The 19,675-nt window shown below is 43.6% G+C and overlaps 1 protein-coding gene across 2 annotated transcripts in view; it reads right to left on the bottom strand.

Moving 5' to 3' along the window:
* FBXL7 (F-box and leucine rich repeat protein 7) overlaps window positions 1-19,675 on the bottom strand; it is a 393,749-nt gene that overhangs the window by 314,713 nt on the left and 59,361 nt on the right. The window contains exon 2 of one of the 2 annotated variants that reach the window (XM_058715989.1): window positions 19,316-19,478. The exons of the other annotated variant lie outside the window; for it this stretch is intronic. Coding sequence (XP_058571972.1) covers window positions 19,316-19,373 — 58 coding nt within the window. The 5' untranslated portion in view covers window positions 19,374-19,478. The remainder of the gene's footprint in view (window positions 1-19,315; window positions 19,479-19,675) is intronic. 2 annotated transcript variants of the gene reach the window in all.

Here is a 19,675-nt window from a genome sequence, read left to right as displayed (position 1 = left end):
CATTTCAAGCCAAGGATGTTGGCTATTCAAAGACTGTGACCTTGGAATTAGGCAGGTGTATTCCAGGAACTGGGGAGATGTAGAGAAGGGGCAAATCGTACCGTACTCAGAGGTGATAAAGAATTTAGCTTTAGTGGATTAGGAAGTCACTGGATGGTTTTCCAATGGGGGAATGACAGAGTTTTGTTCTGAAACATGATTCTAGCTTCCAGATAGGGAACGGACCAGAGAGGTTCAGAATGAAAACAGCACGGAAGCTAATGAACTCAGTTCAGCAGGGAATGATGTTTGCTTGGTATCGGCAGGGATAGGGAAGGTAGAGAGAAATGGACAGAATTTAAGACACCTCCTGAAACTTCACAGAATGTCTGCCTGGGCAGTCTCTTCTCAGATGCAAATACTGACCAGAGAAAAGGCTAAGGGGAAAATGTAAATACTGCCTGTTTTACTCAAGTTCTTCAGATGGCTCTCCTTATGAAAGGCAGGAGCCAGTGAAGTCAACAAAGTGTTTTTCACAAGATAGTTTACAGCCATGAACTGATTGGACAGTTCAGGCTAACTTCTTGATGTGGTTTAGCATGACAGCTGTAAGACCCCATTCCTTACGAATACAAATCAAGATGCATAATGGTGCTAGATCGTGTGGTAGACAATTCTTCATTGTTTTCCCTCTGGATTGGACTGTAAATTATCTTCTGGAACACGAACTAGAGGTTTGGTGCTGATAAGGGCCAGTAAGGGAAGACTTCCCCACCATAGCTTCCTGATAAAGTATCCAAAAAACAATCATCTTGTTCTCAGGTTTCCTTCCAGAGGTTACGCTAGAGAACACCTTATGAGATGCCATGCTTCCATTCCAACCCATCATTTTGTGCCTGAGGAAGGAAATGAGAGGAGGGAGAGAGAGATGGGGAATAAGAGAGAGAAAGAGAGAATAAATATAAAAGGGGGGTGGTGGCTAAATCATGATTTGTCATCGCCCAGAAGTGTTAACGCTGGCTCCCAAAACTCAAGCTCTCATTCCTTCCTCAATCTTAATCCAACCCCCCCCCCCCCACCCCCAGATTCCGTGTAGAGCAAACATGGAAAGAAAAGAAAGTTCTTAGCCAAATGTTAGAGTCCAGCTTGGAAAAATGAGCTTTGCAATGACAGCACATATTTTTAGGACTTACTGGGATCTAGCTAAGGAGACTGGCTCCAGGGTGTAGAGTCACACATATTTTCTTGATTCCTAACTTCATCCTTTTTACATCATCTGCTTTCAAAGAAGCCAAAGGGAAGCTCCCTCCAGGAACAGCCATTCATTGGCATTTCACAATTAAAAAGATCACATTTGTGAGACCAGCCTTGAACCAGAATTTGATTTTGATTTAATAAGATACATGCTCATGCGTAACGCATGCCAATGAGCCTGACAAGAAATAGCTGACGTGATACAACTCTGGCATAAACCGAGATCAGTTTTAACAACTCATCAGGATTTATCAGGCACAGTTTAGGCAACTTGATGGCATTATAGTTGGTGGTATCTGAGGCTTCCATGTGAGAAAAATGAGTGTAGATTTTCCCTTTTCCTCTCAACATATTTTAGGCCATCATCCTTGGTCTTCTCCACTAATGACACCCCAAAGGCAGAACAAGGTTAACAACTGAATGTATACGACCACATTTATAATAAAGTAAGTTTGCTAACGACGATGATATTTTTTGACATTTAATTTTTAATTTTGAACATTTTATTCTCTTTGCTCTCAAACATTGCAGGAAATAACAGTAGCATGGGCCACTCTTACTTTTCAGCATTTTTCTTTTCTTATTTTTCTTTTTCTTATATTTTTTTTGGAAGAGAGAGTGTGCACATGCAAGCATGCAGAAAAGAGAGAGAGAGAGACGGAATCCCAAGTAGGCTCCATGCCTGTCTTGGAGCACGACATGGGGCTTGATCTCATGACCCTGAGATCATGACCTGAGCCAAAATCAAGAGTTGGATGCTCAACTGACTGAGCCACCCAGGCACCCCACTTTTCAGCATTTCCAGATCTTATCATGAATATCACTCATTCGATTGGTCTCATCCTCCTCCCTCTCCAAGCAAAGCCTGTGAGTAACCATGAGGTACAAACAGGTTCACAGTCTGGCCTCGGGACACCTTTCAGTCTTCTCTTGTAGCCAATGCACATGACAAATGTGTCCCTTCCTTCTGGTATATGGCTGAGGCTATCAACTTTCACATATGGCAACCCCTCCCCTCCTCAACCTCACTAGTGAACACAGATACACATTTTAAGGGGAGGGGGAAGGAATTATAATTTGATCAACAATTTTAAATCATGGAATATTTTAAAACAATGCACCCAGGGGTTTTAGTGTGCTTCAGCAGAGTAGCTGAGAGGGATTCCAATGGGTATTCATGACTCCCCAAAACCAACTGGTACAATAGCATAGGAGTGTAGGCAAATGAGACTGTCTCTTTTTTTTATTATTTTTTTTATTCTGAGAAAGAGAGGGAGTGGGGGAAGGGCAGAGGGAGAGAGAGAAAGAACCCCAAGCAGGCCCATGCTCAGCGCAGAGCCCGACATGGGGCTCAATCACATAACCCTGGGATCATGACCCGGGCTGACATCAAGAGTCGAATGCTCAACGGACTGCGCCACCAGGCCCCCCATCACTTCTTTGAAAATCACTATTTTTCTCAGAGGCATTAATCATGCTCCCAGGGGCCTGCTTTTCCCTCTGGATCTTCCAATCTAACGGTTTTGGAATATCACAGTTTTGTTTCTGGATAACGGGAGACTCCTGTTAGGAGGTAGATGACCATTCTTCCTCACGGCCCTTTCCCACCCGGAAACCAAGAGACCGGGAAGTTCACCACTTCAAGATAAGGTTTGGCATTGGCAACTAGTAAATCTGCCATGGGATGAGGACCAAGACCAAGAGCCTCAAGGCCAGGGTAAGTACGAGTACCAGGCAGACTACATGAGGTTCTGCTGGTGATCCCCATGTGTAGCCAATCCTGGAGCATCAGGAACCCCATGAAACCTCACTATTACATCTGGTTCGAAAGGCAGAAACAGAGCAGGAATTACCTGCATCTGACTCGGGCTTGAAAAATCAACGGAGATTCAGGACCCAGACAAACCTGACCACCACTCTCTTCTTCAGAGATATCCCAGAGATAAACTGGGGTAAACAAGCACCTCTCATTAGGTCTTATATAAATACTCAGAGAATAATATCTAAATCCCAAACAAGAATAGTAAAAAGGATGTCCATCCATCCATTCATTTACTCATTCAGCAACCAAGAAATCTCTACGAAATGCAACCATGCGGCCAGTGATGGGGATACAATAATAAACAATATCAGGCAGACTCCCTGACAAGGGGAAGTTTCCCGCCTGCGAAGGAAGGAGGTACTAATCAAATGATCACACCCTTAAATGTATAGTTTATAACTAACTACTCTAAAGGACATGAATGTGGCTCTTCGAAAGTGTAATTAAAACAAGAACAAACCCAACCTGAGATCAAAAAACCAAAGAAGGCTCCCTTTGAAAATTAAGAGGTAAACTTAAGGCCAAACAGAAATCTGCGTACAGAAAGTGTCAGGCAGGGGAGACAGCCTGTGCAAAGGCCCTAGGCAGGAAGGAGTGAGGGTTGAAGAGCTAAACAGGGCTCATGTAGCAGGGCACGTGGAAGGCAGCAACGAGGTGTAGCAGAAGAATGACCACACAAGACTCACCAGGCACTTTCAGAACAGAGATCTTTGTCCCAAAAGCAATGAGAAATCCTCAAGAGTTTAAAAATAAAACTCAGGTTGCCTGAAAATGTAATCTATCATAAGAGTGGCATTTTCAAATCAATAGAAACAAAGACAGATGCTCCAATTAGTATTTTGGGACAACTGGTCAGCAATTTAGAAAAAATATATGTGTATCAGGCTAGATCTGACCTCACTCCTTACCCAAAAATAGATATCAGGTAAATAAATCATCAAAATGCACACACTGAAAAACTGAATGGGTGCTAAAACATACACATAAAAGTTTTCTACTCTGGATTAGGGAAATCTGCGTGATCCTACTAGAAAGCACCGAAATCGGGGCGCCTGGGTGGCTCAGTCGGTTGAGCGTCCGACTTCAGCTCAGGTCACGATCTCGCGGTCTGTGAGTTCGAGCCCCACGTCAGGCTCTGGGCTGATGGCTCAGAGCCTGGAGCCTGCTTCCAGTTCTGTGTCTCCCTCTATCTCTGACCCTCCCCCATTCATGCTCTGTCTCTCTCTGTCTCAAAAATAAATTAAAAAAAAATTTTTTTTATTAAAAAAAAAAAAGAAAGCACCGAAATCGCATCAGAAATGATGGATAAATGTGACCTAATAATACAGTAAGACTTAGATGTAGCAAAAAAAAAAGGGGGTGAGAAAAAAATAAAATCACCCAAAAACTCCCCTCTGGCAAGTTGATGGCTAAAAACTATGCAGAAAATATTAATAACACATAGGATGAACAAAGGACAACTGTAACATAATACTAGAGAATAAAACCCCAACATCAAAACAAGTCCTGGCAAGGTTTAGGCTATTATTTCTCAAAGCAACAGAGAAGTGGTCAGTGAACATGTGAAGCGTTCCCTGTAATAATACAAATGAAAATCAAAATCAAAATAGGGGGTTATTTTGCATGTGCACATTAGTGACATTATACAAGATTTGAAAAGACTCACCAACCCCGCACAGTGGGACGTGTGAAAATTTAAAACGAGCACAGTCTTTTTGACCCAACAAGACCGCTCAGAATTCAACCAAAGAAACTGCGCAAGTTTGAAAGGTTCAATACCTCGGGCTGTTTGTTCACCTCATCCCTTATATATTTTTTTTAATTTTTTTAATGTTTATTTATATTTGAGAGAGAAAGTATGTGTCCAAGTGGGAGAGGGGCAGAGAGAGAGTCAGATTCCAAGGCAGGCTCCAGGCTCTGAGCTGTCAGCACAGAGCCTGACATGGGGCTCGAACCCACAAACCACGAGATCATGACCTGAGCCGAAGTCGAAGGCTTCACCGACTGCGCCACCCAGGTGCTCCCACCTAATCATTTATATGAAAGAAAAAGTGAGGACGATATGGAACTGACTAAATGAACTTCCACTTATAGTCAAAGGAAGATTATACCTACATTAAAGGGTGATGCGTTTACGGGCATGGAAGGTTGTCTATGACACCGTTGAGCGAGCGGAGATTACACAACAGTGCGTGTAGCACAATGCCACTTGTATGCCGTGATGCCCACGTAGCTATCTTTGTATGAACGTGTAGGAGATTGCCCTTTCTTCACCTCCGACACCGAAGAACGCAGAAGATCGAATTTGTTCATCATTCCCTATGTGCTTTCAGTATATCCTACTACCATGAAATTAGATTTCTCTAACCCAGAGTAGAAAAAACTATGTTTACGTTCTTCTAGAAGCTCCTCAATGTTCATTTTTACACATTTCAACCTTTCATCTGTCTGGAATATATGGTAGGGTAAGGAGTGAGGTGAGAGCAAGCCCGTGTTCGGAGGGATGAGGCCTGGACTGTGGGATTTGGGTTTCTTGGAGAGGGCTGGGTATCTGACAGGGACGAGCTTGCTTTCCCACCTCACCCCGCACTCCCAACCCCATAAATTCATCCACAAAGGCACCACATTCACAAGTGCTCACACAAGCGCACGATGGGAAGGAAGGAGGAAGACAGACAGGCAGACAGACCGACAAAAAAGACTCCATAAGACCAAATTCTGAGTCTTCCAGCTACAAAGGAATAGCTTTTTGAGTGGGCCTGAGTGTTCTCCCTCTGGGAGAAGTGTCCACAGCCAGAAGAGAAGGTTGCATAAAGCTGACAAAAGTTGCTACCTTTGGGGTGCCTGTGTGGCTCAGTTGGTTAGGCTTGGTCGGTTAGGCTCAGTCGGTTAAATGTCTGACTCTTGATTTCAGCTCAGGTCATGATCTCACAGGTTTGTGGGTTCGAGCGCCACATCGGGTTCCATGCTGACAGCACAGAAACGGCCTGGGATCCTCTCTCTCCTTCTCTCTCTCTGCACCTCCCCCACTTGTGTGCACACTCTCTCCCTCTCCCCCAAAATAAATAAACTTAAAAAAAAAGTTGCTACATTTTTACCCCCATTCCTCTGGTTCCTCCCAAGCCCTAGAGGCGGTCTTCTCTGAATGCACCAGCACCCTGGACACAGCCAGGAGAAGCAGTGGTGGGTCCACCAAGTTCAACATGGGTCCACCGTGTGAGCGGCACTCACTAGGGCACAGCCTTAGGGTGGAGGGGGTGAGAAGAGGGGGGCCGGTGGGGGGGTAGACCGTGGGTGGGCGCCATGAGTTATCTCCTAGTCCACATGCCCTGGAGACCTGCCATGCCTCTATCAAGCCAGTCCCTCATGTAGCCGCGAGCTTACCGTAAAAGGTTAATTTGAAATAAGTTAGTTTAGAAGAATTACATAATAAAGAACAGCTAGCGAATGTGTCAGTAGGAGAACTGCTGAGGCCCCTTTAGTGACACTTGATATGCCTGATATCATACTCAGTATGCATCAGTTACATTGATCAACCAATCGAACCAGACTCTCAGAAGATTTTTGAAGACTTTTCAAATATACAGTCCACAGAAGCATGCGTTTGGTTGTACGTAAGGAAGCAAGCAGGCTCCACCCATCACCTAGTGGCATCTGTCCCTGGATGCCGGAACTGTTCAACCATCAGTGGTTGACTTAACTCATAATGTTGGATCTAGAAAGATGCCTTTCCTGGGTCACCTTGCCAGCTTAAAGCAGGACCGTTGCAGGATTCCAACCTCCCGTCTGCCCTTAATCGTCCTAGGCATGCATTAAAATGCCCTGCTGCATCCCTAAGTGTTGCTAAGACCTTCTCCAGGCCCGTGACTGCTCACCGAGACAACTGAGGTACACCATGAGCAGCCAGGAGCCTCAAGACATACTCAGCAGGTGCAGTTCGTGAGATTCTTCAGGATCATCCCCTCCCTTTCCTGTTCTAGCACCTCCAACCCTCCCTGACCCAGAGGTTTATTTCACATTTCCTTCAGTATTTCCCCCCAGGGAGGCATGGCCTTTCCTGTGACAAAAGAAAGCAGTTAAATATTTCAAGCCTTGTTCGATGGCTGTAAAAGAAGGGCCTCTCAGTTTGCTTATCCAGGAATGCAAACAAAAACTCTTTCTTTTAAGTAAATGTGAAGCCAAGTGTGGTAGATAGTATTTTTCCAAAGATGACCGCACATTACCAGACATTATCTCCTATCCCACATGCCCTTGAGAACGGCCATGCCCTCATCAGGAGGTGGAGTCTGATTCCCCTCCAGGTAGGAAGTGATACCACATGAGTTCTAAGACTGAGTCATAAAGGTAACACTGCTTCTACCTTGTATGCTTTATTGTAAGAGTGGAATAAAACCATTCTTGAAAACTTTTTCAGCCATATAAAGAGATTGGCTTCCCGGAGACCGCCATTTTGTGAGGAAGCCCAAACTAGCCCATATGAAGAGATCAAAGGAGAGGCCTTGACACCCTGTAGAGACAGAGAGACAGAGACAGAGAGAAAGAGAGGCGAGCCCCAGGCGGAAGTGCTCCAGCCTCGGTGCTCCAGCTCCAGCCACTGCTTGGCCCCAGAACCACTCCACCTAGGCCTTTCCAAATTTCTGACCACAAAAACGGAGAGAGTGAATAACATGATGGCTGTCGTTTTAAGCCACCAACTTCTAAGGTGATTTGTTACACAGCAACAAGGACCAGAACGCACTGTGACATAATAATAAAGAGATGAGAATCGCTTTATTCTGAAAGATGATTTCTTGCACTTTTGTAAAGCAATTTTGTCGAGCTTAAGAAAGCATCTGTGTTTTATAACTTTCATTATTTCCCTTCAGACCTAGTATTTTTCTGGATAAGGAGTTACAGGTTATATCCTAAAGCCACAGACTAATGGACAAATTATGGCCTGTGGGAGACGCAGCATCCTGGGGTCCTATGTCCCTCTAAGATGCCAATTATTCACAGATCCCAACAGTAATATATTCAAATTCCCCTGAACAGAACTACTTCCCACACTGCTTATGGCCAGATACCGCCTGGGGAAGCAAATCTTAACTTCAATGTGGTTACACATAAGTAACGAGGTATAAAACCTCTTCCTATCTGTTTTCACGAAGGGTTAGAACATCACTGCTTTTGTCTCTTATACTGTCCACCTCCCACATGCAGATAGAAACCTAAAAGCCTAGGGGCGCCTGGGTGGCGCAGTCGGTTAAGCGTCCGACTTCAGCCAGGTCACGATCTCGCGGTCCGTGAGTTCGAGCCCCGCGTCAGGCTCTGGGCTGATGGCTCGGAGCCTGGAGCCTGTTTCCGATTTTGTGTCTCCCTCTCTCTCTGCCCCTCCCCCGTTCATGCTCTGTCTCTCTCTGTCCCAAAAATAAATTTAAAAAATGTTGAAAAAAAAAAAAAAAAAAAAAAAAAAAAAGAAACCTAAAAGCCTAAAGACATTAAGACCCAGAAATCTGAAAAGAGAAAAATGCCTAGGAACACAACACCGTTCAGTTTCAGCAATCCAATCCATTGATGTCTACCAAAAAGCAATGGACTCTTTGGCAACAGCTGAATATCTATCTACATGTATCTGTTTCATGGCAAACATGTAGACTCACTTGGAAATTGGGAATGCCTACAACAGCTAAAAAAAACCGGACTTTTCATCAATATGTTCTATGTTACGCATGACAAGAGCATATATAAACATTTAGCCAATTCTGAAACATTCCATGTCAAGTTAGTTTAATGACCAAATTTTTTTACATTTTTTGAAAGTTTTTATTTATTGAGGGAGATAGAGAGTGCACAGGAGGGGCAGAGAGAGAGAGACAGAGAGAAAATCTCAAGCAGGCTCTGCGCTGCCAGCACAGAGCCCAGTGTGGGGCTTGAATTCACAAGCCGTGAGATCACGACCCAGGCCGAAATCAAGAGTTGGACGTTTCATGACTGAGCCACCCAGGTACCCCCCCCCTTTTTTTTAACATTTCATAGAGGGGAATGGAACAGAACAAGAGAAGCTGAACATACTTGTTTTGTAGAATTAGTACACCTATGTTTGCTCCATACTAGATTGGAAATGTATCCATTTTGCTTTTAAACATATGGTGATTGTACTATTTGCTGCTTAAACTATGAAAGTACTTTGGATCTCTCGTAGCATTATGGGGGGAGCGTGACAGTCTCATGAGGAGTCCAATGCTAAAAATATTTGGTGATGCATTTAGTGTACTTCAGACTTTCCAGAACTACATCTGAGGCCATAGATCTGAGTTAGATTGTTTAGGCTTTGCCTAAGAAGACACAGAAGTTCCAAATCCACTGGGCTTACACAAAACCACCCAAAAGGCTCACCAGGCAAACTCACTGATGTCCTTTTGATATTTGGTATCATGTTAGTAACAACACTGTTTTTCTTTGAGATCAAGTCTCTGCCTACTGGGAACCACATCCTAATTACTGCCCAAAGGGGATTTTTTTTCAATGCATTGTTGTGTCTTGTCTTAAGAAATTCATTAGTTATTTCAAAACATAACCCATATGCTGTTCTCCTCTCCTCTGTTTTATGTAAGGATTTCTCTCTCTTCCTTTTTTTTTGGCAGAAAGTTCCAGAAATTTTTCTATTCTCACAAGAATAGCTCTAGGCACTTTCCCAGTATAATAAAGAAGCGTTTTATGTTATGGGTGATGGCCAGTTAACATTTGTATTTCTCCGGAAGAACTACAGCATTTCTATCAGCCAAGGGAAACACCTGCATAGCCTGTGTTTCGGAATTACATCCATGACCACACGTCCCATAAACAAGGAATCAGAATCCAAAGGAGAAAAACCACAGGTGCTGCAGAAAAACAGCTCCATGTAAATCCGTAATATGCAACAGTCTCTTCAAAACAAACAAGATTATGAGGGTATCATTACAGCCAGGAAATATGGACATCACCTATAATCACCTATAATCAGCCTATAATTATTTTTATAACGTACAGGGTTTGGACTAAACATGATCACAGATTAAAGCCCTAAGGCAGGGTTCCTTTTGGTGGCTGACAAATACACAGATTGTATTTGTAAAATATGTAGCCAGACCTGAATCTTCTTTGTTCTTAACAAATTTAAAACACAAATCTGGAAACAAGGGTGCATTTAGACCACAGAGCCCTTAAACTACCACATCCTTCAGTTGAAAAATACACACACACACACACACACACACACACACACACACACACACACTGTTTTATATATTAATAATAATGTTTCAATAGAGGAATCAGGGCAAAACCAAAAACTAGAAACCACTTTAAATTTACTTGAAAATGATGACATTGCCCAGAACCTATCTCTTTCAGAAGGCTTACTCAATGAAGATGCAAAGCTAATGGGAGAACCAATGACTTTTTGTCAGGTATCCAACAGACATTCTCCATAGTACCGGACTTTTGTAGGAAGTAAGTAATGCCCACAGGAAGCTCCCAGACACATTCCACAGAGGACAATGGAAGACAGTCTTCTGAAGAACCCAAATACTGTGATATGGACAATAAATGCCAAGAAAGATGATGTCATCGCAAACCACGTTAAGCGAGAGGGTCTGGGGATGAGACGAGCCTGGTCGCTGGACTATAAGAATGAACGCATGGGTCACGCTTGTCAGGAGGAGTTTCATGGTGGGCAGATTAAAATGAAGCAAGTCTCTTGGGAGGCCCTGTCAACAAGGCTGCTTCTCAAAATATTTTACATAACATCTCGTAACTTTGGAGTCTTTATGTTTAATAAAGCCTTTACGGCGAAAAATACTGATACTGTTTATTCAATGAAACTTTTGCTATTTTTTTAATGGCTTAATGGTTGCTACATTCACACCGCTGAGTTGGGTATGCTCTTAGAACAGCTGCAAAGTAAGACAAAACAGAGAGAGACAAACAGATAATCAGGGTGTCAGAAAGATCATGATGTTTCTGTACCGATATGTACACACACTTGGGAATGATTTTTCACACTGACGGCCCAGATCCCAAGTAGTCAACCACCTCCTCTGAACTCTACGGTTCCAATGAGTTATTAAGGACAAAAAAAAAAAAATCAATCTTTTTAAAGGTGTCTGAAATGTCAGTGATCCACACCAGCTGTCAAGTTAAGCAAGAGCTCTGCATCACCAGTCTCTTTGCCTGGTAAATTTTGCCACATACCAAGCACTGACAACATAAATATTATTCTTAATTCCAAAGATATAGCCTCTTGAGCGTGTATAAAGTCTAACTACTTAAATGTTATCACCCGGCTCCGAAACTCTAACTGTTAAGACTCAGAAGTCATCGTCTTTCCCATTGCCATGAAAGCGGTGGGCTATCAACCCAGTTTATGCCTTAAGAAGATGCGATAGTAAGAATGCTTCTGACAAACGTTATTTTTGACATGATTTAATGAATCACGAAGCCCAGTCCCCATTTAAAAATATAAATCAAACACAAAAACATTACAGGCCAGACCAAAGCAGGAAAGGGAGAATGCATTGTTGCAGACCAAGCAAGAGAGTTGCCAATAATTTGGCTCTAGGTTTATAGGTCCCTTGTGGTGTTTTTGTAGAAAACTGTGGCTCTTTGCTCCCTAGACAGGTGTGCAATGAGACAGGCATATTGGCTATGCGAAAACAGAACCAAATAAATAGATAGATGATAGATAGATAGATAGATAGATAGATAGACAGATAGATAGACAGATAGACTAGAGATGACACCATATTTACCAATAGATGTCAACAAACACTTAACTACCTTTCATTCAACTTATATTATTGCATGCCAGCTTGAAAATAATTGAAGTATAAGATGTAAGAAAAGGATGGCCAGGATTACCAGCCATTGTTCACAGGAAACGAAATGTTCTGCTAAGCAGCCCAAATACTAAGGACAAGGAAACAAAACCTATATTTTGTTTTGTTTTATTTTATTTTATTTTATTTTATTTTATTTTATTTTATTATTTTATTTGTAAAGTTTATTTTCTTATTTTGAGAGAGAGAGAGAGAGAGAGAAGCAGAGAGAGAGGGAGAGAGAGAACCCCAGGCAGACTTCAAGCTCTCAGTGCAGAGCCCAACACAGGGCTCCAAGCCACGAACTGCAAGATCACGACCTGAGTTGAAATCGAGAGCCAGACACTCAACCAACTGAGCCACCCAGGTGCCCCAAAAACTGTATTTTAAAGTAAAGCAATACTCCCTTATTGCCACAGACTTCAAACACGAAGCCAGATGAGCACTGGGTGTTATATATGTGACGAATCACTAAGTTTTACTCCGGAGAGAACATTTAATCTAAAATAATTAGGCCAGCATTTGAGCCTCTAACACAAAAGGATGTGTCTTTTCTGCTCACTGATAACAGAAAGCTAGTATAACTGAAAAGAACCAAGAAAACACCAAGCGGATAACCATCCTTCGTGGGATTCTCAATCCCCTTGTGTGGATCACCCAGGAATCCAACTCTAGGTTTGTTTCGTACCTCAAGAAAAAGGCAAAGCAACACACACGAATGATAAAAGCACATAAAGAAGTACACAAAGGGAGGCAAGTTTACATGAGACACATCTGTATGTCAGAATAAGTTAGAGGCAAGCCTGGAATACTCCGTAACTCAGGTTGAGAGAAACTCAACATGTGATTATTTTTTCTAGAGCCACTGTTGCTAATCCAGGGTTTCTCAATCCTGGTCCTACTATCATTTTGATTTAAGCCAGATAACTCTTTGTTTAGAGAGGCTGTCCTGTGCACTGTTGGATGTTTAACAGCCTCCTTGGCTTCTACCAACGGGGTGCCAGTAGCACTCCCTCTGACTTGTGGCAACGAAAGATGTCTCCAGAGAGTCAAATGTCACCTGGGGAGCAAAACTGTCCCCACTGAGAACTACTATCCCAGGGGCACCTGGGTGGTTCAGTTGGTTAAGCGTCTGACTCTTGATTTCAGCTCAGTCATGATCTCATGGTTCATGAGATCGAGCCCCACATCAGGCTCTGCATGGACAGCATGGAGCCTACTTGGGATTCTCTCTCTCCCTCTCTCTCTCTCCTCCCTCCCCCTCTCTTGGATATTCTCTCTCTCACTCTCTCTCTCTCTCTCTCTCTCAAAATAAATAAACATTTTTTAAAAAGATCTAGGGGCGCCTGGGTGGCTCAGTCGGTTAAGCGTCCGACTTCAGCTCAGGTCACGATCTTGCGGTCCGTGAGTTCGAGCCCCGCGTCGGGCTCTGGGCTGACGGCTCAGAGCTTGGAGCGTGCTTTCGATTCTGTGTCTCCCTCTCTCTCTGCCCCTCCCCCATTCATGCTCTGTCTCTCTCTGTCTCAAAAATAAATAAACGTTAAAAAAAAAATTTAAAAAGAGCGAGTGCATTTAAAAAAAAAAAAAAGATCTACTCTTCTAACCTAATGATGACAAAGTAAATCCCACATAGGCCAAGTAGCTTTCAACTACTGCATGACCATAGACACAATTAGCTTGTCTCTGTCCAGGATGCTCAAGTGAACCCTCTATGCTCTCACTGTCTAGAGGTGATGGGGACAACTAAGCCAACGCCTTCCCAAAATGCTTCCAAAGCACCTCCTCTTCCGGGAGTGACATTTTTCGTCTGAAAACTGGGATTTAACAGAGCCATCTGCACAATCAAAGTCTATTTGACGCATGTCCAGATGACGTAGACTCTTTAGAAACCAACAGAAAGGTGGGGCGCCTGGGTGGCTCAGTCAGTTAAGTGCCCGACTTCGGCTCAGGCCACGATCTCACGGTTTGTGACTTCGAGCCCCGCCTCGGGCTCTGTGCTGACAGCTCGGAGCGTGGAGCCAGCTTCGGATTCTGTGTCTCCCTCTCTCTCTGCCCCTCCCCCACACACGCTCTGTCTGTCTCTCTCTCAAAAATAAACATTAAAAAAAAATTTTTTTTAAGAAAAAGGAAAAAAAAGAAACCAACAGAAAGGAAAGGAGGGGAAAATATTTAATGGTCATCAAAAATGATCAAGAAACTAAAAGATCCAAGAAATACTGGAAGAACGATTTACAAAATGCCTCAGATTTTTTACGGGATAAACTGTCAATTCATTCAATAAATAGGCACTGGGCACCTACCATGATTCAAGGCCTGAGATACAAAGATAAAAGAGAACCGGATCCTGCCATTTTCAGGAGTTTAGGGACCCACTGAAGTCTAAGACATACAGACTAATTCTCAAACCTGGCTATACCTTCAAATCACCTGGAGGAGCTTTGTCAAATTACCAATGGCTGGGCTTACACCCAGGCCAATTACATAAGCATCTAAACTTTTGGGCGGTTCTTAAACACCTTTGAGCTAGACCATTAAGGTGGGCGGAGATGGCATTTCTAGTTGAAGAAGCTACAAGAGAAGAGTCCCCATGAGAGAAAATCAAGGGCATTTAACAGCTAAACATAAAAACAACTGGTTCAGTTCCCTCCATTTACAAGGTCTGAGAAGGGCAGTAAAAGAAAATAGAGTGGGTGCAAACCAGACCCTGGAGGGTGTTAAACTTTGGAGAAAATGGAGAAGCTCTATTTCTGAGAAAAGAGGAAAACTATACTTCAAAAACTTAAGCTTCCTAGAACTCTAATAATAGAGGGTCCAAGGGAAGAGGCAAAGGCGTGAAGTTGAGTGTCACGTCGAAGGCAATAAGCCCAAATGATAGCACTGGCTTCCCTTCATTCCCATAGGAACTCTCCTTGGCGGACTCCCCTTCGGCCTCACCCAGTGCACACTAGATTCCCTCAAGGGTCAGGGCTGGACCCTGCGGTCTTGTTACCCTGATTCGTTTTCCCTAGGTGATGTCATGTCTGTTCAGTTACCATCTGCGTACGCGTTTGGAAATTCTCCACCCAGACCTCACCCCCCATTCCGACTGTAACCCTAATTGCCTGTGTAACATCCATTCCCCTTGGACACACTGAAGTAACCACAAACTCACCATGTCCAAAATTGAACTCATCATATTCCTTACAAAGCCCAGGGCTCTTTATGTTTTTTTTCCCTCTGGAAATGGTACCACATCCCATCCAGTTACACAGGTCAGAGATTTGTATGTCATTCTTAACACTGTCTCTCTTTCACCCCCATACCTGGTCTACCACCAGGTCCTATGGATTCCACCTTGTGTATATCTCTTAGATTCCTCCTGCTCTCTCCCCCTCCGTCAGCACCTCCTTAGCCCAAGACGCCATCTTCCTTGTTTGTTTCCATAAGTTTCCACTCACTGACCCAAATTCACTCTTGTCTCCCTACCACCAAGTCACCAGTTCAAATTCCAAAACTAACCATGTCACCACTTTACTCAAAATTCTTTCATGGCTTCCTATGGATCTTTTTTTTTTTTTTTTAGTGTTTATTTCTTTATTTTGAGAGAGAGAGAAAGAGTGTGAGTAGGGTAGGGACAGAGAGAGGGAGAGGGAGAGGGAGAATCACAAGCAGGCTCCACAAGGGGCCTCAATCCCACGAACCGCAAGATCCTGACCTGAGCCAAAATCAAGAACTGCATGCTCAACCAATGGAGCCACCCAGGTGACTCTGGTCTTACAATATTTAAAAACTGCCTCAGAAGGCCTGACTACATCTCCAACCAGCCACAAAAGCCTTTGTTTAGCCCTACACGTTTGCCACTCTTGCTCCCGCCACAGGGCCACTGGATGCACGGTTGCATCTGCCAAGAGCTTGGTATCCCTGTTTGGACTATTCAACTCCTTGGCCACCCCTCAGTTCCCAGTAAAGTCATGACTTCCTCCAGGCATCCTTCCCTGATCTCCCTGCCTTACCAGCGGTTTCCAACAGCAACTTGATCTGGATACAACTCTACGTTTGGTTGACTTACATTTGATGAAAGCATTTGCTTCACACTTGTGCGCCCACCAACGTAACCCCTAAATCATCCCAACGCGGGGCTGGGAAGAACCAAAAAATACGTAGGAGAGAGTGTGCCGGAGAGAGAGAATGGATTCAGGAGTTCTTCCGATTTAAGAGATGCTAAATGTAACAAGAAGGAGTAGGACTCAAAGAGGATTACAAAGCTCTCGGGTCTGGATGACGAAGAAATACGAACCATCAGGTTCCTCACGACACTGATCCTGATTGACTGATTTCATTTGTACGTGGTTTTCTTTGCTTTAGTTTGCACCGTTCCAATCCCCACACCAAAACACACTATTCTTTTATTTAAAGCAAATGACCTAAAGTTGGCTGCTACCAGCACATTCCGGTCAAGCCCCAGCGCAATAATTTGTGCAGGCTTACAAGTACTCCCACGGTAAGACCAACTCTCATCCCCTGCAGCATTAAATACGAAACACCCACATGCAGGGAAACGCTACCTCAGGGCAAACGAAACTTTCTTCATGGAGGAACGTTCAGTGCATGCACGAGTAATGAAGTTCGTGGACTGCTTCAACCCTGCATAGTTTATTTTTAGTCTTAACCTAATTTCACTAGTCCAGAAATATTAACACATTATGTCTACCACATCAGAATACTTTTCGTCATAAAATAATAGAGTACATATCCAAAGGCTGCTAAGATTTGAATTTATTTCACCCCAAAAAAACACCCTTCTCTTGCGCTGGCAAATATTAGTTTGAACCTGAATTATTTTATGGAGCCTGGTAAGTTCCTGCTCAGTAAGTACTTCTGTTGTTAAGCCATATTTTATCCCTTTGCACTTTTACAGGGAAGGCATTAAAGTTTATTTTTTAAGGCAAAGCTGTTATATAATAAACCATTCTGGACATGACACAGTTTATGTATTCATAAAATGTTTCTGAGTTTCAAAAGATACATGTTAGAGAGTTATCGCACCTACAGGAGTTGCCAAATATTTGCAATATTTTTGAAATAATAATAAGGACAGGTATACACAATAAAAAGCTACCAACCGATTTCTGGGAAAGCAAATTGCACTCCGAAGTCTTAAAGAGTTTCCTAGAAGTAAAGAAATTATGGGCTTCATTCTGTCTCTGCAAGATATCAAATGCAAGGGTAGCACTGATTTCTAACATATCAACTTTATGATGTACCCATAGGACTCAAAAGTTCCCAGCTATATTATTCTCCTTTGGTGGGAAGTTGGAAGAAATGGTACAAGTTTGGTTAATGCTTATCTACATATATGATGCTGTAAATCAAAGACCACACAGTAAACTATCAATCGGACTGGACAGACTTATATCCACGGTCTCCAGGGACGGGAGGCACACTGACTTTATTCATCAGTGTTGACCCGCCGAAGCAGGGCACCCGTGAGGTGGACAGGACAGCTCCTGACAAAACAGACCATCTAATTTACGTTGGCAAGAGCCACTGCCTGCATCAGACCATCTGCTTTCTGGGAGAAACAAAGAAAATTCCAGAGTGCAACAGTAATACTGCCTTCCCGTGCAGTGAAGAGGGATGCCTGTCATTGGATTCCCTCTTCTGCCAAGACCTCTTCCCTCTTTCTACCAAGCAAACGAAAACGACGGTGACTTTTGATAAATAGGGTAAAAGCTTTTTCCTTTTCTGAGCTGGCTTGACCATCTCATTGGCAAGATGGAGAAGCCTTCCGTAAAACTTTCTGCAGTAGTATTCTTCGTCACCCCCCACTGCTTGCTACCTCTCTACTTCGAGAAAATGAGAACGCGCGTCCTTTTGTAAACACTATACTTTCTCCAGAGACTCAAAGACATGACAGCTCAGAGTTCTTCAGTACGACGGAGCAAACATTGAGCTGTTGCAATGCTCACTGGGCCTTAGAGTTAAAAAGAGTTAACGGGCACCCGGGTGGCTCAGTCGGTTAAGCGTCCGATTTCCGCTCAGGTCATGATCTCAGTTTGTGGGTTCGAGTCCCACGTCGGGCTCTGTGCCGACGGCTCAGAGCCTGGAGCCTGCTTCGGATTCTGTGTCTCCCTCTCTCTCTGTTTCTCCTTTGCTTGTGCTCTCTCTCTCTCTCTCTCTCAAAAATGAATAAACATAAATAAATAAATAGAGATGACATTTGGGCGGTCTCCCTTCAAAGATTCCGCGGTGTATTAAAGAAGACAAACATCTGCTATAAACAAATAAGTGAAGTAACAGGTACTGTGAGACACAAGCAAGAGAATGGGAAATGGTTGTTTTTGCTAATGAATTTTGGACCTGGAAAGGCTTTTCCAGGACCCAGGGTGAGGCATATTCTCTGCATCACCTCCTGATCCCTCCCTAACAAGGAAAACTATGTTTATGTGGCTAAATGAGTTACTATAAACCATTAAGTCGTAAGAGACGGCCTTAAACGTAGAAAAGGGGTTTTAAAAAAAGGATAAGGAGTATTTTCAGGGTGCATCAGGGGGCATGGGGCTCACACTCCTTTGCCTTGGGCATGAAAGAAGAAAGGAGATTTCGGGCATTTGCTTTCGGAGTGAATATTGAACCAGGCTGGTGCCTGCCCACTCTTCCCCAGTTCATCTTTTAGCTGGTGCAGTATAGCTGGGAAGCAGCTGGCACGAGCTGGGGCCAGTACAGATGGCTCTGCGGAAGCTACTCCACAACGTAGCACGTTGTGTCCCTCCACACGACACTTAAAGCCTCTAAAGGACTCCGCAATTACAAAATGCTTCCCTTTCCCCTCTCTGGTTTTATCTCCATTACTTTCTAAAGCAAGCATTATTACTTCAGCTGCAAAAAGCATAAATGAGGGGCGCCTGGGTGAGTCAGTCGGCTGAGCGTCCGACTTCGGCTCAGGTCATGATCTCACGGTTCGTGGGTTCGAGCCCCGCGACGGGCTCTGTGCGGACAGCTCAGAGCCTGGGGCCTGCTTCGGATTCTGTGTCTCCCTCTCTCTCCCTGCTCCTCCCCCGCTCATGCTCTGTCTCTCTCTCTCTCCTTCAAAAGTTTAAAAAAAAAAAAACATTAAAGAAAAAGCATAAATGAAGCGTCAGAAAGGTGAAATTAGTACCCCCAAATGACTCCAATAGTATTGTTAAAACCATGTGGGTGGACCCAGAAGCCCTGATACCCCAAATAACAAACTGGTGAGTCACAGCCATTTATAAAATAAAAGTTGGATATATCATATGAAACTACAAATTTCTAGAACCCTTGAAAAATTGAAATCTGGAAACTAAAACAGTTCTGGGCTAATTCCATGTGCTAGGAACAGGGTAGGAGGCAGAGCATTTGAGCACCAATTAATTCTCTACCATCTAAACCAGCCCGATCCAGATGATCTACGCATTCACCTGACCTGTTGGCATCTGAGGGCAGCCGCTAAACCATATGGCAAGTGGCAGGGGACATCTCATCCAAAACGCTCAGAACACCCTTCTCCTTTAGGTCATCTCCAGCGTGATTCCATTCACACAAATTTCGTCCAAATGTCGTCTGCTCGACCACGTCACCTAATGTACCTAAACAGTGATGGAAAATACATCCTCTGGAAAAGTCTGTCTATACCCCGATCGAATCATTTTACTGATCTACATATTTGTGGAGAATAAAGGCCACTGGATTCCAACTGCTGTCTCTAGCCCTATTTCCACCCCCCCATGTTAAAGCAGACACTTTAATCTCCTGGCATCCTACGCCTGTTCATTGGTCAATGACT

Source organism: Neofelis nebulosa, chromosome 1, assembly GCF_028018385.1.
Source record: "Neofelis nebulosa isolate mNeoNeb1 chromosome 1, mNeoNeb1.pri, whole genome shotgun sequence".
In the NCBI taxonomy this organism is placed as follows: Eukaryota; Metazoa; Chordata; class Mammalia; order Carnivora; family Felidae; genus Neofelis; species Neofelis nebulosa.
The sequence above is the reverse complement of the archived record's forward strand: the minus strand, read 5'-3'. Positions and strand labels throughout refer to the sequence as shown.